Source organism: Cnephaeus nilssonii, assembly GCF_951640355.1.
Source record: "Cnephaeus nilssonii genome assembly, chromosome: 21".
Taxonomy (NCBI): Eukaryota; Metazoa; Chordata; class Mammalia; order Chiroptera; family Vespertilionidae; genus Cnephaeus; species Cnephaeus nilssonii.
In genome coordinates, this window is record NC_137092.1 from 9,817,011 (window position 1) to 9,839,462 (window position 22,452).

Consider the following 22,452-nt stretch of genomic DNA (forward strand, 5'->3'; position numbering starts at 1 on the left):
GAGAGGCCAGGCTCCGCCAGCCCACACGGCGAGAGGCGGGGCTTACGCTGAGAGGCGGGGCGAGAGGCGGGGCTTAGCCAGGGAGGCGGGGCGAGAGGCACCGCTTCTGCACTACGCCTTCCTGCGCGCGTGCCGGCGCGGCCCCGCCCCTCCACGGCATTTGGAACGTGACGGAGGCCACACCGTGGCGGGGCGCTCACTCTCCCACGGCTGCGCCCCTCTCAGCTGGCCCCTGAGTGGCAGGACTCCGCCGAAGGACGGGGAGCCCGTGATTCCTCCGCGGGGAGCTTGCTTTCCCTGCCAAGTGACTCAGCTAATGGGACCCCGACCACACAGCCTCTTGAAGCCGCTCTTTCTTCCACGATTAAACGGAAGGAAACGGGAGATGTCGGACACCTGCTAGCATGAGCGGGGTTACTGCCCCTTAGCCGCAAGTCTCCTCACCCAAGTGCATGCTGCCTTCTCCTAAAGCCTGACCCCCAACCTCCACACTCCCTCCCCCGAGGCTGGAACGTCAAGCCTTTGGTTTCTCCCTCCTCCAGTTTGCCTCCTTGCTCTTGTTTTCCTCCGTCTAAGCGGTGGGTCTGCTCCCTTACTGTCTGGCCAATCAAAATCTCCCCTCCCCCTTAGGCGGGGCAGGCACGGAACTCTCCATCCTATTGGTCAGTCTTCTTGATTGGCGTGCCCTCTCCTCAAATCCACCCGATTCCAGACCAGGTTACCCCCAGAACGAGCTGCTCCCACCAGCCTCCCTCTCAGCTCCCTTTCTTTGGGAGAGAAGCACCCAGCCCGCCTGTGGGAGTTAGGGGAACTCTTTCAGGGACAGGGCCTGTCCGAATGCAGGAAACACCAGCATGCTGCCGGTTGTGGAAGAGTGGGGGCGTGTGAGGAATGGTTCATTAGCCTGCCTGGGTTGGACACGCCCCTGGCCAATGAGCAGTGCCCTAAGGAGAGAGGCTGTGTTGCCCTGGCCAGTGTGCTCCTTGGCTAGAGCGCTGCCCCTGCACCGAAGGGTCAACGGTTTGATTCCCAGTCAAGGGCACTACCTGGGTTACAGGTTCGACCCCCTCCCTGGGGTGCATGCACCAATCCATGTGTCTCTCTGACAGCATGTTTGTTTTTCCTCTCTCTCCCTCCCTTTCACTCTCTCTGGAAAAAAAAAAAATCCTCCGGTGAGGGAGAGAGAGAGAGAGAGAGAGAGAGAGAGAGAGAGAGAGAGAGAGAGAGAGAGAGAGAAAGAGAAAGAAATATACTGTGCTCCCATCAAACCTTTCTAGGCCCAGCCGGCATGTCTCAGTGGTTGAGCATCGACCTATGAACCAGGAGGACATGGTTCGATTCCCAGTCAGGGCACACGCCAGGGTTGCAGGCTTGATCACCAGTGTAGGGTGTGTGGAAGGCAGCCAATTAATGATTCTCTTTCTACCTCTCTCTCCCTCTCCTTTCCTCTCTGAAATCAATTTTAAAAATATTTTTTAAAAACTTTTCCAGAAGCAATTAAATACCTGGTCCAGCTGACTTCACAAATCAGAAGTGGCTCAGAAAGGCCGGACCTGAAATGCCTCAGGCAGACGGCCCAACAGGCCCTACTTTGCCACCGAAGGAGGGCTGGATGTAGTTCTCCTCCTGTGACCGGAGGCCTACTCTCACCTGCTGTCCCTGTAGATGACCATGGACTAGAAGGTCAGAAAGGAGCTCCTTCGCCTGCTCTGGTAGCATGGGGTGGGTGCTGCTCTCTGGTTCCCTGGCTCTAGTTCTTGCCAGACTTGGAGCTTCTCCCAGGAAGCCTACAAATCCTAGAACACAGAGAGGAAATCGCTGCTCCTAGACCTACAGACATGAGAGTCCTCTTGCCTCCTGTAGAATTGTCTATTCCCTTCACTTATATAAACACCGGGCGGATTTGCACGTAAACACCCAACCTGGAAACCAGGTCCCAGCGTGCTCTCCCTCCAGGGAGCATGCCGGGCCATTTCCTTCCCCCATAGGCACATAGCTCCTAAACTCCAAGGGACCCCATGAGATTGCCACCAGGGTAGCTTGTCCTGAGCTAATACCCTCACCTGTCTCCCAGGCCTCCGTTTCTCTGACTTCCAAGTGAGCCACAGAAGCCCAGCCTAACCTCATTTCCCCACCATATCCCCCCCTCCTGTTACCCTAGGCCAGTGGTCGGCAAACTGTGGCTCGTGAGCCATGGTTTGTCGCTGTGTTGACTAATGAGTTTGCTGACCACTGTGTAAGGCATTACCCTTACCCAGAAGTTTTGACTTCAGGTTAAAGACATTAGTACATTATTAAAATGTTTTTTAAGTGTTTTTCCCTAGCAGTGGTCGGCAAACTCATTCGTCAACAGAGCGGCAAACCGCGGCTCGCGAGCTGCAATTTGCCGAACACTGCCCTAGGCCCCTTCCTTGTTTCACTATCCTGGGCTTTAATAAACATCCTCTAAAATTCACCTGGACCATCAGCTGATTGCACAACAGAAACTTTATAGGCCAGAAGGGAGTGGCAAGAAATAGTCAAAGTGATGAAAAACAAGTAGCTGCAACCAAGATTACTCTACTCTGCAAAGCTATCATTTAAAATGGAAACACGGCCCTAGTCGGTCTGGCTTAGTGGATAGAGTGTTGGCCTGCGGACCCAAAGGTCCAGGGTTCAATTCCGGTCAAGGGCACATACCTCCGTTGCAGGCTCCTCCCGGTTCGGGCCCTAGTTGGGATGCATGCAGGAAGCAAAAAAATTTATGTGTTTCTCTTACATCAATATTTCTGTCTTTACCTCTCTCTTCCATTCTCTCTAAAAAAAATTTAATGTAAAAATATCCTCAGGTAAGGATTTAAAAAGATAAAAATAAAATTGAAACATATAAAGAGCTTCCCAGACAAGAAAAAACTCAAGTAGTTCATCACCATCAAACCAGTATTACATGAAATGTTAAAGTGTCTTCTTTAAGAAGATCAAAAATATAAATAACATAAATAAATAATACATATCTACCAATAATTGAGCCTAAAAAACAAAATAAAGGAACAAGCAGAAAACAGGTTCATAGATACAGAGGATATTTTGACTGTTGCCAGGTGAGAGGAGGGTTGGGAAATGGGTGAAAAAGGTGAAGGGATTAAGAAGTACAAATTGGTTGTTACAGAATAGTCATGGGGATGTAAAGTACAGCATAGGGAATATAGTCAACATTATTCTAAGAACTCTGAATGGTGTCAGATGGGTACGAGTTTATCAGGATGATCGCTCAGTAAGTAATATAATGTCTAATCACTGGGGAGCACACCTGAAATTAATATGATGTTGTATGTCAAGAGTAATCCTATATAATAATGTGCTAATTTGCTAATTAGAACGTATGGCAGAATGACCTTCCAGAACAACCAGTGGGCAGCTGTGAGGCAGCCAGGGCTGTGAGGGCCGAGCCCCTTGCACGAATTTCATGCATTGGGCCTCTAGTTGAAAAATGATTTAAAAAACCGAGGCGGTGGAGGTTGAGGGGTGGGGGGGAGAGCATTTGAGGGGAAAAGCAGACAAAATAATAAGACTTAACATGGAACCATTCTGGGTACCCAAGGGATAAAGTCACATTTCAACTGCTGGCCAAGCCCGCAGCTGCAGGAAGTTGATAAGGAGCTGAGGAAAGCACTGGAAGGGCTTGGGTTTTAAAAAGAAAAAGGAAAAACACCCCCCTCCGCTTCTTACCCTCTATCTAGGTCCTTCTGCAAATTTTGGGGTGGGCTTTAAACAATTACAGCTGGGTTCTGACTAGTCACGTGCCACTGCTATGGCTTGCATCATTCTGCCCTTCTCCTCCTTTTGCAGACAACACCCCAGCATTCCAGTTGTGTGGGGACCTGAGACTGTTGTGCTGCATGTTCTCACTGAACAGGAATGCACAGCTCCTGCTGTTCCTCCAGCCTGGAACATGCTTGGTGAGTATCCCACAGTCAGGACAACACGTCACAGCTTGAGAAAGACGGTGTGGTCTTGCTGTAGAGGCCCTCGATGGCCATGGAGAAGATTGTCCCATGTTCCCGCTCTTCTCCATCAGTCTCCTCTTACCCCATCCTGCCCACTTCCTCCCCCACCCCCTCAAAAGAAAGCTAGAGGTCATAAGCTCTATATTCTGAACCTGCCTCGCAGGCCTCCCGGTGTGGTGTGTGCTGCACAGCACAGCCTTGACAGTCAGGGTAGAGCTATATATTTATGATGATCCATTCTCAGCTGGTGGCAGTCAAGTGTCTTGAGAAAGGGGTGTTTTTTTGGTATTGTGTGCACAAGGACACCACTTACGCTGGGGGCAGTACATAATAATAAAGGCCACAATTCGCAAACCTAGCAGGACAGTGTGGGGGCAGAGCTCACTGTTACCCCAGGGCGCAGGTTCGTGGAGGAGGTGACTAAGTGCAGAGAAAGGACAGTGCGCTCCAGGAAAGGTAAACAGCCATATTTTCAACATAATTTATTACAGGTGTCTGAAGTGTATATAAAACGTTTTAGTGCAACATCTTACAAATATTTTTCCTTTAAAAAAACAAACAAAATCAACAGCTCTCTACATCATGCATGGGTAATTTTCTTACTCCACCTCTTTTCTTCTTCAACTATTAACGCAGAGAAACCATTGTTTGAAAAGAATATGAAAACTTGCTACAGAAACACCCTGGTCAAAGAGGGTGTGGTCATATCCATGTCCTGGGAGGAGGGCCTCGCACAGTGTAGGGTTCATTAATGCAACATTGTAGATGGAGAGAAGTCAAGAGGCGGTCTCTCCTGGTCTCAAAGCTCCGGTCGGCAATGTGCAATGAGGTCTCCCAGCCACTGGAGGGCACCATTACCATTCATCTGACACCACATTTCCATAGAAATGGCCAAAAAAAGGGAAGGTCCTGGGGATTTTCATAGAAAGCTGGAAAAGCTCCCCCCTTTGATGGTATCCCCAAGCCCATAGAAAAGACACAGGAAAAAAACAAACACAATTATTAAAATACTGGCTTCGGTTTCTTTTCTTTCCAAGTTCCCACGATGACTTCACCTATGTAATGATGTGGCAGCAGCTACCTTTCTGCAGCTGTCAATCAATTCAAACTCAAGTCTCAGGTGCACATGCCGGGCCCAGACAGCCCTCTGGCATCTTTCCATTCAGACAGAGGACCCGTAAGTCTTCTTCCCTCGTTGACTCAGTCTGTAAGTTAAAGGTCAGCAATTTCCCACCGAAAGCCCACAGCCCTGAAATGACAAAATGGGGCAAAAGACTGCCTTCTTCCCTCACCACTGAGCCGCATATGCGCCCTACAGCCTTCGAGCAGCACGAGGAATGGGGATGGGCACGTGAGCCTGCGCTCCCACGGGGGAGAGAGCACTGGTGCACCTGCAAGGTGCAGAAGGCAGGTGTGAGCCTGTCAGGAAATGCTTCCCTTCAGCTGGGACACAGCAAAGCACCTGCTGAGCACCCCAGACCCAGAGCAGGATCAGCACCCACATGGCCTTGGGAGCCCCCCGGCCTCCCTGGAGGCCGTTCAGTCTCAGAACAGCGTTTCCCAGCGATCTCTCTGGTTCGACCTAGCGCCCAAATCCGTGCTGGCTTTTTCCAAACCGGAACTCCCTTGGGATTCGAGATGTATGCTCACTGAGAAAGGGCGATGGCCCCCCTGGCCCGCAGAACACGGGAAAGTCGGGGCATGAAACACCTTGTGGAGGGGTGAGCACCTGCAGCCGCTGCCGCTCCCCTGGGGCCACGCTTCTGGAATGTGAAGCAGCAGGTGACACTGGCCTTTGTTGGACTCTAAGGGGCATCTAAATAAAACACCGCCATCACAACGAACCACCACGTCACCTAAACCGCAGACAAGATCTGAGGAAGGGAAGGGAAACCCTCACGGACAAAGGCATGTGGTGCTTCCTGCCGAGGGGACCTCCCTGGGCGCGGCGCGGCAGCGAGAAGCAGGGAGAGATCAACGGTGAGGAGGAAAGACATCCGTATCTTTGAGGAAAATCTAATGGAAAGGAAGGAGAAAAACCCAGCCTTCACACCTCCAGGGAGGCAGTCATTCCTGCCTGCTCTCCAAAATCAGCTCCGACAGCGGCTGCCCCCTTGTGCAAGGGGCTGAGCTGTGCGGGCCCCAGTGCCCTCTGCCCGGTACGTGGGGCTGTTTGTATGGTCCGCTCAGCGCTGTCCCCTTCCCCGGCTCACTGGCCACTTCCCTTTAAGAGTTTGGCAAAGCACCTTAGCACAGAGGCCCACCTGCTCAGCTACCAGCTGGAGACTGCCCTCAGCGGACGCATCAAGCCAGCAACTAGCCCTTTTTCCTCCCGCCACTAACCACGGGCTCTGACCGACCTGCAAGTCAGTCCCTGCTGAAAGCTCCCCCATCCCACACTGCGAGCGAGAGCGCTCTGGGCTTTTGACTTGTCCTCCAACAAAGGTTTCGGATTTTTGGCAAGGCTGGGAGGACGCTGACTTCCGCCTCCCTGGCGAATAGGCTGGCTGGCCACCATCTCCTGCCTCCGAATGGGCTTATGCAGGATTTGTCTCGCAGACACAGTTCTTGAAGCAAAAAAACAACTCCAGCTGAGGGGAAAGATAAGATACAAACTGGGCCCACACTTCCCATAATGTTCAAGTCAAGTGAAGAAAGTAAAAAACGTTCGGTGTCTTTTGCTCCACCGGTGGTGGCATTTTCAAGTGTGCAAAACCAAAGGTCTCGGAAGGGATTCCTTCGCACTATAAAGTCCGTCTCTCCTTTTCTCATCCGTTGTACCTAAGAGAAATGCGTCCACAACATTACGAAATCCAAAAAAGAATAAACCACGGGTTTTTAAAAAGAGTCCAATAGAAAGCGTGAGACCCCTGCGACGTCTACCTATTTCTACCTGTGAGTGGGCGTGGCGCCCGGCGCTGCTCACTACGTCACCAAGAACGAAAACAAGAGACCTAAAGCCGCGGATGACCGCACCGGCCCGGAAATCGCTCACCCACCGGGGCGCCGCCCACAGGCAGCAGCTGCCTCTGGGGCTGGCCGGGGACTGTGAACACATCTCGCGTCGGACAGTTTTCTGGGAGGGCTGTCCGGAGTCTGGGTGCTGTCTGCTGTCCCATCACAGAGCGAGAGGCAGCGTGGGAGCCCTCGGCCCCTGGTGGCCGGCGTCCCCGGGGGGCCCTCAGTCTATGGCTCCTGGGTGGATGCTGAGGACGGGCGGCTCCAGGCAAGTGGGGGAGTAGTTGAGGTGCGGCTCCTTGATCCACAGCAGGGGCACCCCGTTCTTCCCGTCCGAGTTCTTGCTGGAGCTCCGGCTCTTGAAGCGCACCAGCAGGATGGAGATGATCAGGATGCCGAAGATGGGGAACGGGTAGAAGAAGACGAAGTAGAAGAGCGCGTCGTTGGAGCAGATGGCGGACTGCAGGGTGGAACCTGGAAGGGCCGGGAGGGAGACAAGACAGTGAGGGCTGAGGACCTGGGCTGTCGGCTTTTGCTCTTGAAAACCTCGCCCGACCCCATGGAAGCCACTTGTCCTTCCCCTACCGCCACTAAGAATGGGGACAACCTTTATATTCTAATATACATATATATTTTTATTTATTTCAGAGAAGAAGGGAGGGGGCGAGAGAAACATCAATGATGAGAGAGAATCATTGATGGGCTGCCTCCTGCACGCCCCCTACTGGAGACTGAGCCTGTCAGAGAATAGAACCGGAGACCTCTCGGTGCATGGGATGGTGCTCAACCAACTGAACCACACGGGCCAGGGCTCAGTCCCTGCTTTGGGCATAAGGAATCAAGGGTCAGTTCCATGAGCTGGTATGCAGATCCTAAATGCCCAGGACAGGCGAGAATGCAGCTCATGAACCCATGACCGAGCTGTGATCTTTATCTTCCAGGCAGTTGTAACCAATTGGGACATCCTCCCCCTGTAAATCGGGAACACTCACTCGTGTCCAGCACTCGGATGCTGATGGGGGCCGACTCCTCCTCGGTCAGCCGGTACCATTCCTTCTGGGGGCTGGGCAGCCACTCCTCCACGCGGCAGGAGTAGTTGCCCGTGTCGCGGGGCCTTGCCTGCAGCACCGTGAGCCTGTAGAGCAGCGGGGACAGCCTCTGGAAGCGAAGCCTGCCCTCCCAGGGGCCGCCCTCGGGGCCGAACACAGCGTCAGGGCCCACGCGCAGCAGGGCCGTCCGCTCCGTTGGGTCCTCTTCATCTTCCTCCTCCTCCTCGTCCTCCTCCTCCTCCTCCTCGTCCTCCCGTTCTTCCAGGCCAGGGCTGCCCGCGTCCCCCCCGGCTTTAGTCCTCAGGGAATACCAGGCCACCGCAAAGCGGGAGTCCTGGCTGGAGCGCGACACGATGCTGCAGTCGAGCTGGAAAGCTGCCTTCTCCGTCACCGTGGCGTTGGGGACCACTGTGTCCACCTGCAGGGCGGCCTCTGGGGGGGGACGGGGGACACAGGAGGGAGAAGAGCCTGTTTTAGTTTCTTTGCTCGAGACAACCTCCGTGTCCACCACTAAACGCACCTGCTAGAGGAGTGAGCGGCACCGTGTGCAGAGATGGGAAAGGAGGGCCAAGGAAAAGCGCTCGAGAGCAGCACGCTGCGTTCCCTACGCGGCATGGTGAGCAGAAGACGACATTTTATTCTGACGTGCATGTCTGTTTATGTTTGCGTGGGTGCCTGTGGCTGCGTATGGGAATGGGGGGGGGGGGAGTTATAGTCACTGTAAACCCTCGCAGTGGTTGAATAGTGTGTCCTCGCCCACCCTCACAAATTCACGTCCCCCTGGATCCCCAGCATGGGGCCTCAATTGGAAGCAGGGTCTGTGCCGATGTACTTAAGTTACGATGAGCCCTAAATCCAGCGACTGGGGTCCTCATAAGAAGGGGCGAGGCGCTGGCAAGTGTCGCACAGAAGTTCGCTGGTTCAATTCCCAGAAAGGGCACACGTCCAGGCTATGGGCTCAACCCCCAGTAGGGGGCGTGCAGGAGGCAGCCAATCAATGTTTCTCACATCAATGTTTCCCTCTCCCTTTCCCTTCCTCTCTCTTTAAAATCAATAAAAACATATTTTTAAAAAGAAGAAGAAGAGGAGGAGGAGGAGGAGGACACGGAGACACACAGAGAAGACAGGGAGGACGGAGGCAGGGGCTGGAGTGACACAGCTGCAGGCCAGGGACCCCTGGGGCCCGAGGAGCTGGGGAGAGAGGCCAGGACGGATCCCCCCCCCCCCACCCCCGAGAAACATCCGGGGAGCATGGCCTGAGGACACCCTGATCTCGGACTTCCAGCCTCCAGAACCGAGAGAGAAGACATTTCGGTGTTTTCAGCCATCAGGGTCGGGCTCGTTTGTCCCGGCGGCGCTGGGAGACGAATTCGCCCTCGGCAGCCTTTGCATCTGCACCGTGTGCGTGTAGATTGCTGCCTACGCTACCGTGACCCCGAGGAGGAGAACATTCTCCAAGGACAGAAGCCAAACTGCAGATACCAGCCCGGAAAGGGGACTCACACTGAGCAGGGACCCCGCCCTCGGAGGATGACACAGGCAGAGTCTCCCCGACTGAGACACCGCAGCCTCGGGAGGCGCCCACCAGGTGAGTCACGGCTCACAGACACCGTCAGGCAGCCCGGATCTGTTTCATTTTGCAGCTGTTTTTAACGGCTCACAGGGGTAGGTTCTACACAAACCATCTCTCCCAGCTCCTAAAAGGCTGTTCATGAAACGCGTGTGAAAGATGCCAACGCAGCATCAACAAGAGCAGAGCGACCACGTCGGAGTCTCCTTGGATGAAGACCAAATCGGAGCATTTCCCAAGGACTGTCCTGGGCTTTCAATGAATTGGCTTAATGTCTCTCGCAGGCGAACACAAGGCTGGGGTTCCTACTGCTTTTGTGGGGCTCCGCCAAGCCCCTGGGCACTCCCCCTCGGCCCACCTGGAATCTCAGTGTGTGCGGCTGGCACACGGGGGCTTCGGAACCACGACAGGGCACAGCGTGCCATCCCAGCCCTTCCTGGGGAGGGGCTGCTCTGGGGACAGAAAGCGGCCGAACGGGGGAATATGAAATCCGTCCACAGGCTGATGCAGTCACTGGCCGATTCCTCCAGAGAACATGGCTAACGCGTGACCCCAAAGCCATGGAGAGAAACGCTGCAGAGCTGGGGCGGTCTAGGGTGCTTTTCCCTCCAGGGTCTAACACTGAGTCCTAACGCCCCTAGCGACGGGCCACTGTGTCAGGGGAGTGGCCCGGGGAAGGTGGCCACGGGCCCGCCGTAGCAGGAGGTCGGCCCCCCGAGTGCTCTTCCCCACCCACTCTCCCTTCGTCTCTTCTGTCTAACTGCTCAGACCTTCTTCGGGCCCCTTTAAGTGCCTCGTCTACAGTAGTGACTCAATACAAGGTTTTCCAATAAAATTAATTTCCACCCTCATTTGACTCCCCTCTCCTTAAACACGCCTCTCTACCAATTTGGTTCCCCACGTCTGACTCCCAGAAGAGACCAGCATGCCCCTTCAGAGGTTAACACTCCTTCCTTTCCTTCTCCGGGGGGAGCCCCGAGGAAGTCCACCTCACCCTCCCCGACGTTGTGCTGACGGCTCCGAGGCAGTGTCCTTGACCCCCGACTCCCGGGCGGTCTGACGAAGGTGGCTCTCTCTTCCCCACGTGTGTGAGCCGAACACGACTGCCAATGTGCTTGGCGACCACCTCACTGAGGGCAGGAGCCCTTTCCCTCACGTGTGTCATACTCCGGTCGACCTTAAGCAGTGCTAGGCGACTCTGAACTCCTGGAGTTTCATTGCTCCAAGTCTTCCATCCGTCTAACCTATACCTCAGGAAGAAGTCCTCGACACACAGCCCACAACGAAAGTTATGCAACCAGGGAAAACGGTGGCTATGAAATGCTAGTGAGATTATAGAGAATTTTCTTTTTCAAAACTACACTTTTCTGTTTTCCAAATGTTTTGTAACTGGCACGGTCAACTTACATATAGTCACGCGCCACGTAATCGAGCTTCTGTCAACGCTGGGCCACATACAGGACGAGTCCCCTAGGCTGAGACATTCCCACCACCAGGGACATCGCCGCCGCTGGAAGGCTGCCCTGCACGGCCTTCCGCAGTGCTCGTGGTGACGCTGGTGTGAACCCACCTACTGCGCTGCTGGCCGTATAAAGCACGGCCAGCATACTGTACATGTAGTATAATACGCGTGGTGTGATAATGACAATCAACAACTATTACTGCTTTATGCATTTACTATATGGTACGTTTTATCGTTATGTTAAAGTGCACTCTCTCTACTTATAATAAAAAAAGGTTTGCTTATAAACCAGTGTGGCCTGTACCGCTTATACGTCTCGTTTGCTGTGTCTCCTGGTTGCATCACTTTCTCTTGTGCTGGATTTAGTCTGGTTTAGTACAGAGCACGCCATGCAGGCGTGTAGCCTGGAGCGACAGGCTGGGCCACACGGCCTGGTGTGCAGGAGGCTGCACCGTCAGGTGTGTGAAGCGCCCTCTGTGATGTTCGCATGACGACGGAATCGCCTGGCGTCACGTTGCTCAGGACGATCCCCGTGGGTAAGCGGCACATGACTGTGCTCAGACAGGGAGGAAGGAAGGCGGGCTGGGGGTCCAGGCTACTCCTCTGGCTGAGGGTGAGAGGCAGGGCTGCAGGGTCAGGCCATGTTGGGAGCACACTGTGGTGGGAGGGAAGTGGGGCGGCCGCCCGTCTGCTCTCGCTGGCTGTGTGGCTTTTCTCTTCAGGCCTCGGGTCCCTCCAAGGTAAAATGTTCCAGTCGGGGCGTCTGAGGACGGCACATAAACCGCCCAACCCTGGCTGCCTGAGGGCACGTCTCCTCCCCGGCCACCTGGGGCCTCGCACGGGGACCTGCACAGTGGGTGGGAGCTGGGGACCAGGGGGTTCAGCTGCCACTTCTCTACCTTTGGGAAAAGACGAGCCGCCGCTCCTGGGCGACGCAGGAAGAAGAAAGCCCAGGGGAAAGATGAGTAATTCAGGGGGAGTGATGTTCCTCCCCCCGCGGAGACCCTTTCTTGTCACAAAGGGTGTATTCAGTCTCCGAAGTGTGTCCGTGACGTGTGGGCCGGGCCAGCACGTCTGTGAAGTCCTAGTCCAACGGGCAAGCTGCTCTACTCAGACAGAACAAAAGCATCCCGAAAGCCCCCGATAGACAGGACCAACGGCAACACACGGGACGTCGGGAGGCTCCGAGAGCAGAAAGACAAGGCGTTCCCACCGACACAGGCCGCACCCCATTCTGCTCCCCGCCATAGAGGGACCACTGGCTTGCTGCTCGGACGCGGGTGAATGGTGGTGTGATGGCAGCAGGGACAGGAACCCGCTCTAAGTCTCCTTTCATTGCGTGTTTAAATGTGTCACCATAACCAGCCCTAGCCATCGTGTGTTTTCAGGTCCGTTAGAAACCAACAAGAAAGACAAGAGAAGCACAAGGCCACACGGACTGGTCCTTCGCACCAATAACGCTGCTCGGAAGTGAGAGGGCAGGCTGCATGGACTTCATCTTTTTCTACCTGAAGCACGTGAATCCATTTTTTTCCCACTGAAAATCGGTAAGCTTCCTTTTCTGAACCACCTGGCTCCTGTTTCAAGATTCCTGCACATCCACCACTTGTCCAAGTCTGAATGTGTTCTTTAAAAGGAAGACATTCCATGCACTGGAATCATTAATCGTCAAATGATAGTCTAGTGAAGAAATAGAATCCCCTGAGGCTGAAGCCACGTGCCCTTCACGAGGGGGAAAAATGGAGGCAATACTGAACGCAAATGCAAGCGGTGAATGCGCACACACGTGACTGCAGACCATGGATTAACTGAGAAACTAATGTTACGCAGCGTGTGCGATTCATACGCACAGGGAAGGGTGTGGAGGCCCGGGGACAGGAGCCCTCACCTGGTCGCGTGACGGTGACAGCGGTCTGCCCGGCAGTGTCCTCTGCCCGCTTGTACCACAGGCCGCCGGGGCTGGGCAGCCACTCCTCCACGTGGCAGCTGTAGGTGCCGCTGTCCTGCACCGCCGCGTTCTGCAGGAAGAGCCGGAACACGCCCGGGGCGGGGCTCTCCAGGTGCAGCCGCCCCTTCAGGTTGTTCTTGGCCGCCTGCTCCCCGTAGTGGAAGGTGGCCTCGCGGCTCAGGCGGGCCACGGCCTCCCGCTCCGGGTGGTTGGGCTTCCACACGAACCACTCCACCACGAGCTGCGAGGCCGGGCTGGTGCGGTTCAGGACCACGCACTCCAGCTGCACCTGCCGCGTCTCCAGGACCGACAGGTTCCCCTGCACCTGGCTGAGCTTCAGGCGGCTGTCTGCAAAGGCGAGGGGAGAGAGGTCAGAAAGCAGCAAGCCGCCTGCAGGGCCCCCCTCCAAGCACAGGTGAGGGGCGCCTTCCAAACACAGAAGACAGCACCCTCCGTTCGAGGAAGCCTGTCTCAGGCCTGGCCCCCATATGTTCGAGTTCTCGATCATGTGCCCAAGTGTCCGAGTTTTACGGAGTCCAATGTGACCGTGACAGCTCTCCCCACTTATAACCCTCATCAGGTCAGAGGCCGAGCAGAGGACAAGCACGCCCTCTTGTCCGAGACGACGTGTGCAGATGACGGCACATCCCAGTGACAGCCGACCACGCGGCGTAGGGCTGAGGGCAGGTGGCTGGGAAAGGACAGGAAGGGCACCGTGAGACTCCTCCCCAGGCAAGAGATTTTTATTTTACTTTTAAAAAAATACATATTTTTATTGGTTTCAGAGAGGAAGAGAGAGGGAGAGGGAGAGAGAAACATCAACGATGAGGGAGAATCATTGATGGGCAGCCCCCTGTACACCTCCTACTGGAGACTGAGCCCACAACCCGGGCATGTGCTCCGACTGGGAATCAAACTTTGACCCTCTGGTTCATAGGTTGATGCTCAATCACTGAGCCACAGGCTAAGCAAGAGATTTTTAAAACTGGCCCCGTGGAGGGACCGTGCTGGGCTGTGAACCACGAAAGAGCTGCAGAGGAAACAGCTTATAGGGTCTCGGGCTGGCCGTGAGCATCACAGTTCTTACTCTCTCTGCAAAACCCCACACGGTTTCCTCTCAAGGTGGGAACACAACGATCTGACAGCAGGAAACTGACACCGAGGGACCAGGGGTTTGAAGAGTCAGACCTTGGGAAGTGTCACTGACGACGCACAGGCCAACAGCACCCGCGTCCCCTCATCACAGGCCCCAGGGAGGCATCACAAAGCCATGACGCTGTGCATGCACCGAGGCCGGGGAGGGCCCTCCGGAGGGACATGAGGGAGGGGAGGGCCATGCGACTTCACCTTTTACTTTTACACTTCAGAACTGTCAGACTATCTCACAACGCACACGATTACTTTTGTAATTAAAAGGTGAAAAAATTAAAACCAGAAAAAACATTTTAAATGAGCAGTCTCCCCCAAACACACACATACACACCTCTCTCTCTCTCTCTCTGGTGTCTCTGGGTTGAAAGATTGTTTTCTTTGTGCTTTTGTATTCTCCAAAAGCTCTATAGTGTATTCTTTCTCAACAGAAAATAAAAAAGGAGGGAGGGGGCTAGAAGCAGAAAAAAAAAAAAAAACACAAAAAGAAAAACATTCAAACCAAAAAAATCTCAGCGGAAAAGGGGGAATGGGATGTGCTGTCTTCATCGGCGTCCTGTGAGCTCTGTTCACAGTGTTAATATTCCCCGTACATGAGAGTTCACTGTGTTTTGACAAGAATCCGTACAGCCCCGCACACTGCCCCAGTTCGCCTGCACTGAGTCTCGGCCTCAGGTGGGGAACTCCCGGGATAAATTTAGGATCTGGGAGTTCCCCACCTAAGGCCGAGACTCAAAGCGGGCGAACTAGGGCAGTGCGCAGGGCTGTACGGATTCTTGTCAAAACCCGAGATAAATTTAGGACCTGGCCCTGGCCATTTGGCTCAGTGGACGGAGCGTGGGCCTGCAGACTGAAGGGTCCCAGGTTCGATTCCGCTCAAGCGCACATGCCTGGGTTGTGGGCTTAATCCCCAATAGGGGGTGTGCAGAGGCAGCCAATCAATGATTCTCTTATCATTGATGTTTCTCTCTCCCTCTTCCTTCCTCTCTGAAATCAATAAAAATATGTTTTAAAAAAATTTAGGATCTGCAGGGAACCTCACAGTTTGGGCACAAAGAGAAAAGGGAAAGGGCGGATGGTGACGAAGAGAACACTTGCGGGGGGGCCTGTGTGCTCTCAGCAGTAAGCCGGGTCAGAAAGTAAGAGAGACAGGAAGAACAGAAACCTGCAAGAGCCTCGTGGGCCCCAGGACCACTTCCAACTTCCATTTCAAAAGCCCCTGGGACTGGCCCGGGAGGCAGGACACAGGTCCGGGAAGTACCAACCGGACGCACTTGGCCCAGAGCTTCCTTCCTGGGGCAGCAGCAGGGGTTAGCACAGCACGTCCCTGTGGGAGGACGACCGTTTTAGAAACACCACAGCCGAGGAACAGGAGGGCCAGCCACGCCTGGACTTGGAATCCGGCTCCTGTGCCTCCTGAACGACAGGTGCCGAGCCTCAGGCTCCTGGGAGACAGGCCGTGGGAACAGAGTGGTGCAGAAAACCAAGGACCTGCGCTCACAGGGAGCGTCAAGCCCAGCGGGAGACACAAGCACGTAAACAATGAGTATGTGACACGTAATAACTGACAATCCATGAATTTCCCTAAGTGTGACTAGGCATATGTGCTCATCATTACCTGTCTATACACAGGTAAGTGAACAGGGACGGGAAAGGGGACAGAGGGTGCCTAGAATGCTGTTTCAGTTAAAAAGAGCTAACCTCTCTGAGGAAGAGTGAGATAAATGGATACCTACGGTCAATGTGTTCCAGGCTACGAGGACAGTCAAAGGCCCTCGGGTGTTCAAGGAAAGAGACCATTCATTCCTTATTCAAACAATATTTACTAAATATTTACCATGCCAGTGGCCAAAGACACAAAGATACAGCCCTGACCTCAAAGTGCTTACTGTATGGGCGGGGGAGGGCAGGGGAAAATGCAAGCACACACTTGTTATGCTATGTGTTTTGTAAGAAACCCCTGGTGATAGGGAAGGTATCAGGGAAGGCTTCCTGGAGGTGGTGCTGAGTGACGTGTTGGGAATGGGGTGATGACAGAGAACAGGACAGGGGCATGCCAGGGGAGAGGACAGCAGGAGAAAAGGCAGGGAGATGGGATTCTGGCTGCCTACACAGCACCCCACCGCCCTTCCGGAACGACAGTGACAACCAATTGTAGAGCACGCAGGGAGGAGGATTGGAGAGGGAGCTCAGGGCCGCCTTACATGAGAAGTTCTAGAACAAGCATGTCAAACTCGCGGACCGCATGTGGCCCACAATGAATATTTTTGCGGCCCAGCCAATGTAAAGGTATTAAGAAACGTTTCAATAAAAATTTCGTAACTTAATTTTTACAATACCCTGTTATATATAATTATTAATAATGAACTACGACGTTCGCTAATGACTGATTACTATAATCGTGTTGCATTCATTTCCCTTACCCGCCTTACACGCAAGCGCACCATTTCTCTCCACTAATACTAGCAGCAAATATTTTAGCAGCCGATTGCCAAGTCATTAGTCTTGGACTGACTTGTTTGGTGTGCACAACAGGAAATATTTCGCTTTTGGAGAACAAGAAAAATAGGCTTATTTGCATTACGCTCATTAGTTTGTGCAGTTACTCAGTGTCTGGTAAGTTAATGTTCAAGGAAAAATACTAATTTTTATTAAGATATTCTATTATTTTATGTTAATGATGACTCATTTATTTCAGCCCTTTGTATTCAGCACATCTCTATCAAAATAAACCTACGTTTCTATGAAAACGGAAGCTTTCGTGTTTTTGCGGCCACATACACGTAAACCTTGTTTATCTGGCCCGTGTGAGCCTTTGAGTTTGACATGCTTGTTCTAGAGCTTCTTTAACAAGAAGGGGAGACTGACGGGCACATTCGCTCCCTTCACACACAGTCACGCGCCACTGAACGGCGTGGATACGCTCCGAGAAAGTGTCCTCAGGCGACCATGTCACTGTGCGAACATCAGAGTGCTCACACACACCTCGTCGGTACAGCCTCCTACACACCTAGGCTCTGGGGTCTAGCCCAGGCTACACGCCTGCACAGCATGTTCCTGTACTCAGTACTGTGGGCAGCTGTAAGGCAACGGTGAGTATTCGTGCGCCTAAACATAGAAAGGTGCAGTAAAAATAAAAGGTGAGCAAGGGTGCACCTGTCTGGGGAGCGCGCCATGAATGGAGCCCGCGGGACTGGAAGCTGCTCTGGGTGAGTTGGTGGGGGGGGGGGGACTGTGAAGCCCGTAGACGTACACCCTGGCCCACAGCCCCCCCCCCCCCCCTGCTTCCTCCTAACAGGGTCAGAAAGAGAACCTCAAGGCTGTCAGTGCTGCTCCCGGAGCAGGGATGTGGGCTGGAGTGGCTGGGAATGTCGGGGAGAAACTGCTGGGTTAGGCGTGGGTCACCCTAACAGAGACTGTCAGGGGGCAGTGCAGGTGGTGTGAGGACCAGCGGGAATAAGAAATCGGAAGCACTGAGCTGACAGGCTCCTCTGTCTGAAACGGGTGAGTGGTAACGGGCTGGGATGTCACCGTGCACTCAGAACTGAGGTGCTGTGAGCGAGAGGGACTCTATTGCCCACTGCTCCCGTCAGAGAAAAATCCTCCAGAGCCACACAGCCTTCCCCTTCTCACAGGAATTCAGCTCCTTTATCTCACCAGAGGCCCGGTGCACAGGTGCCTCGGCCTGGCCTGTGGGGATCAGTGGACCTCTGCGCCCCACAGCCTGGCCTTGCCCGCCAGCTCATCAGACTCCAGCCCGCTGTCCACAGCACAGAGTAGTGCGCGAAGCGGCAGGCAGCCGAGAGGAGCCTGAACCCAGGCTGGGTACCAAGCTGCTCCCGCTCATCCTGGCCCCACTGCGCCTGCCGCCACCGCAGCTCCTGCACGCAGGGTGAGTGTCCGCAGGAGAGGCTCGCCGGCATCTGGTGCCGGTCAGCTGAGTGGCGCTCCGACTGTGGGAGCGCACTGACCACCAGAGGGCAGCTCCTGCATTGAGTGTCTTCCCCCTGGTGGTCAGTGCGTGTCATAGCTACTGACCAGTCATCGGGTCGTCCAGTCGCTTAGGCCAGAGGTAGGCAAACTCATTAGTCAACAGAGCCGCAGTTTGCCGACCACTGGCTTAGGGTATTATATATATAGGTGGGACCGTCATATAAGCGGTCTGTTGTCGGCTCACACGTCACTATGCGGTGCATGACTGTAATGGAAAGGGATGACCCAAACCTCTCTGGGGATGTTCTAGAGCAGGGGTGGGAAACCTTCTTTCCGCCAAGGGCCATTTGGGTATTTATCACATCATTCATGGGCCATACACATTATCAACTTAAAAATTAGCCTGCTGTAATTGGCCAAACATTTAATTCGCTCACCCCTAATGCTTTGGCAGGGCCAGACCCAATGATTTCGAGGGCCTCCTATGTCCCGCGGGCTGGATGTTCCCACCCTTGTTCTCGGGGCAGATCTGAAACCTGAGAGGGAGATGATGGGGATGGGACATTCAACAATGAGGGTGCCCTAAAGTGGAGCTGAGGTATTCGCAGAGGTCAGAGGCCACCGGTCAGGCTGCCCCCACAGGTTTGGAGACAGGAAGCACTCCTCTTGGGCTGGGACAGGAGGTAAGGCAGCAGGTGAGAGAGCCCAGAAAATGCCTCCTGGGCAGGATTCCAGGGATGAGAGCTGGCCCAGCCTACGATCCAGGGTGCGAGCTGCAAACCCCGAAAGAGAGCGGGAGCTGCCAGAATCCTGCCTTGCCACATCCCGCCAACCACAGTCGCCCGTCGGGCCTCTCCCTGGTGAGGATGCACCCACAACAGTGCAGTCAAGGATGCTGAGTTTGCCACTGGCGCTGGGACCCCTTGCAGGCAAAGTGCGCCAGGAAGATGGCCTGCGTGCCTGCACCCACAGCCAGTGTGGACCCAAGGCCCTCTCCACACTAAACCCACTGGGCTGGGTGGTTGCACCCCCTCTGCTCACCTGGCTGCTTCACGGTGACCTCTGTGCGCCCCGAAACCTCCTCCGCCAGCTTGTACCAAGCGAAGTTGGGGCTCAGCAGCCACTCCTCCACGTGGCAGTAGTAGCTGCCACTGTCGCTGACCTCGGCTCTCTGGACGGTGAGGCTGAACAGGCCCCCGGACGCGTGCCTCTCGAACTGCAGCCTGGGCCTCAGGCCCTCCTCCTCGGCGTAGGTGCCGTACTCGAAGGCGGAGGTGTGCGTGGTCTTGAGGATGAGCTTGCCGTCGGCGTCCGAGGGCTTGTGGACGTACCAGAGCACCGCGAAGTGGGAGTTCTGGCTGGTCTGGGACTTGACGGAGCAGTTCAGCTGGATGGGCCTGTTCTCCACCAGCGTCAGGGTCCTCTTGGATTTGCTCACCTGCAGCTTGGTCACTGCAGAGCGAAGCGGGGAGGTCAGCAGAGTGGCCACACGCCCCTGGTCACGGCCGTCCAAGCCCCACCTCCAGGCTCCTCCTCCAAAGCACGGCTCCGTGAGAGGGACCTGAGAGGGGCTGACTTCACCCCACATCCCTCCCTCCGTCTCCTCCCTGCTGGGCCCCCACTCAGGCCCTCACCACCTCTCCCCGTCTCCTGCCTGCTCCCCCTGCCTCTCGTGGCCTCCAGGGGGATCCAGCTACAACACAAATCTGCCCACATCCTTTCCCTGCTTGAACAGTTTAATGGTTCCCTTGCTTTTAGGTGACACAGAAAAAACATTCCTTTCACGGTACAAAGTTCCTCCAGGAGGTGTCTTCACGCATCTCCCGGGACTCGCCCTGGAGCCCCCACGCCCCATGCAGCTTCCCCCTGAGCCCTGGGCTCTGCTCAGCTGTCCTCCCCACCTGTCTCCTCTGCCACCTCCCTCTGACCCTTCTCCACTCAGCCTGCAGCCCCCCTCCCTCAGGCCCTCCCCCTGGGCCACATGCCCCTCCTCTGTGCTGTCCTCTGCACCCTGTGTGTCTTCAGGCCGTTTTCCTTACGTCTCTCCTCCATCCTAGTCTGTCAGCTCCCAGAGGACCCAGATCAAGCTTTCTCCATTCGATCTGCAAATGTTTAGCATGTGCCCACCCTGTCCCCTTGTGATGCTAAGGGCTGGGACGCCCTGGAGAATAAGGAATAAGACAGGCCTGCCCAGAGGACACTCTCATCTCCCCTCGCCCCCGCCCCCCCCCCCCAAGAGCTGGGCTCAGTGCCTGGACTTCAGAAAGTCTCGGTCAGTGTTCGCTGAGACGTGTGGGTGAGTGGGTGAGGGATGCAAGCACACCAGAGACCCACAGTCAGCAGGTGGCCAGGGACACTGGAGTGATCTTCGTTGGCGGGATAGGGGGAGGGCACGTGACAGGGAAGACTGAGGAGAAAATGACAGGCAGTGGGACAATCAGAGCCCACCGCAGCCTCCCTGCCCCTCGCTATCCCGCTCCACATCCAGGAGGGAGGGCGGACCCGGAGTGAATCTACCCGCTAACTGAGGTGCTCACAACAAGCCGCCATCTAAGGAGACAGATCTCAGGAAGGGAGTCTGGGATCCCACCCACTCCATCATGACTGCACTTGGCTCTGCTCCCCTCTCTCCACCATCCCCCACCGCGGAAAAACACAACTCCAAGTTCCTCTAGGAAGCTAAGAGCAAAGCCGTCCCCCACCTCCACCCCTCTTCACACTTGGCCTTTGAGACCAAACCACTCCCCAGCTGAGAAAGAAACCCAGGGCCAGGCAGAGAGCCCGCCGGGAAGGGAGGCCAGGCCAGGGCTGCCTAGGCTGTCCCCAGCACCCCGCCTGTCAGTGTCTTGCTCCAGACCAAGGCCTGCGCTCGGGTCATCCCGGGCCTCCCCGGGCAGTGCTGGCCGGCTGGCTCGCTTAGAGCTGGGAGTGCACAAGCAGCATCAAGGCCCGAGTCCCACGTACCAAGGCACCTGCAACCTTCGAGGGCCGCAGGCTGTCGCTGGGGCAGCCTGGCCACACACGGACCACCCTTCTGAATGGCCCAGAGGATCCCGCCAGCTGAGGCGTGGCAGGATCCTGGCGCCCTGACCGCAAGAGCAGCTCGAGCGCACAGCTCAGGGGAGGACACACCTGGTCAATCAGGCGACACTGCACAACGGGCTGCTGAACTCTCACGCCTGCAGGCCTGCTGCAGCCATCACGGGCACCCCTGGCAGGGACACGAAAGAAACCCCGCGTCCCACGCCCCACCCTTTCGCTTCTTCTTTTCTATGATCAAGCCCAGTCTCCTGCCTGATCCCTTCTTCAAACACAGTCACCTCCGGGGCACACTGGGCCTAGGGCGGGGCTTACCAGTAAGCTCCCCGCTCTGCAAACTCATTCCCATTAGCTTGCCAGTCAACTTTCCAGGTCAGGTTCCTACAATACTTGAAATGATTAGCCCTTCCCATTGCTTTCCAACCCAGTTCACCCAACTGCATGCAAATCTATCTATGTCGGTGCACACGACACTCCCTGCATCATCTGGTCTTTGGCCAAAAACACTGGGTTGCTCAGTGTAGGGCAGAAGGAGCTTTAAAATGTATTATTAATTGGGGCCAGATTATTTCTGCAACTGTTAGTTACTAAGGAAACCTCAATTGCTATAGTAACTGCATACGTTAAACTGGAACCCTATGACTAAACTTCAGTTCAGTCACATGGTCTCTGAGGACAAGAATCAAAGGAACTGTTTCAAAGCATTTCCATTTTTATTTTCCTTCTCGCGTCAAAATATTGTGAAGCGCCGAAAAGCTTGAAAGAGAGGCGTTTTGGAGACGTGGTGCTTGCCTGGCAGGTGGGCGAGGGGTCAGCTCCTCCTCCACGCTCTGAAGCTCCTCCCACATCCCAAGGTCAGGGAGGACCTTTCCGCAAGCGAAGGCGAGCCTGCAGCCCCGTGACTAATGAGGCAGCACTCGCGCATCCTGCCGGCGCTGCCCTGCGCACCGTGCTGCTGCCGGCCTGTGTCACCTTCCTCCAGAGTTAGGGGAGCCCAGCCCCCGGGGTCTGCAGGTACTTCTGCAAGATCAGAACCATCCTAGTTCCTACCTCATGTCTTAGGAGTGTGAGCAGATTAATCAGCAATGGTTTCTAGAAAGAGGTGAGCACAGAGCCTGGTGTGTAACCCACACGCCTTCCATTTCACTATGCCTGTCTCTTGTTGGTCGCTGGGCTCAGTCCCATGTTCGCAGCACAGCGTCTGATTGAGAACTGTCAATCGTAAGTGACAAACGTCCTACGAAAACTGCTGTCCACGGACCAGCAGCATCAGCGTCACCGGGCAGCTGGTTAGAAATGCAGACTGGCAGGCTCCGAATCAAGACCCCAGGTGGCTCGCACACTGTAAAGCCCGAGGA

The 22,452-nt window shown here is 55.0% G+C and overlaps 1 protein-coding gene across 5 annotated transcripts in view; it reads right to left on the reverse strand.

The window, feature by feature from the left end:
• Window positions 1–4,460: 4,460 nt before the first annotated feature.
• IGSF3 (immunoglobulin superfamily member 3) overlaps window positions 4,461–22,452 on the reverse strand; it is an 87,287-nt gene continuing 69,295 nt past the window's right edge. For all 5 annotated transcript variants that reach the window (XM_079760799.1, XM_079760798.1, XM_079760795.1 and 2 more), the window contains 4 exons: window positions 19,097–19,507; window positions 12,914–13,321; window positions 7,937–8,425; window positions 4,461–7,418 (listed from right to left, as the gene is read on the reverse strand). In XM_079760799.1, coding sequence (XP_079616925.1) covers window positions 7,168–7,418; window positions 7,937–8,425; window positions 12,914–13,321; window positions 19,097–19,507 — 1,559 coding nt within the window. In that variant the 3' untranslated portion in view covers window positions 4,461–7,167. The remainder of the gene's footprint in view (window positions 7,419–7,936; window positions 8,426–12,913; window positions 13,322–19,096; window positions 19,508–22,452) is intronic.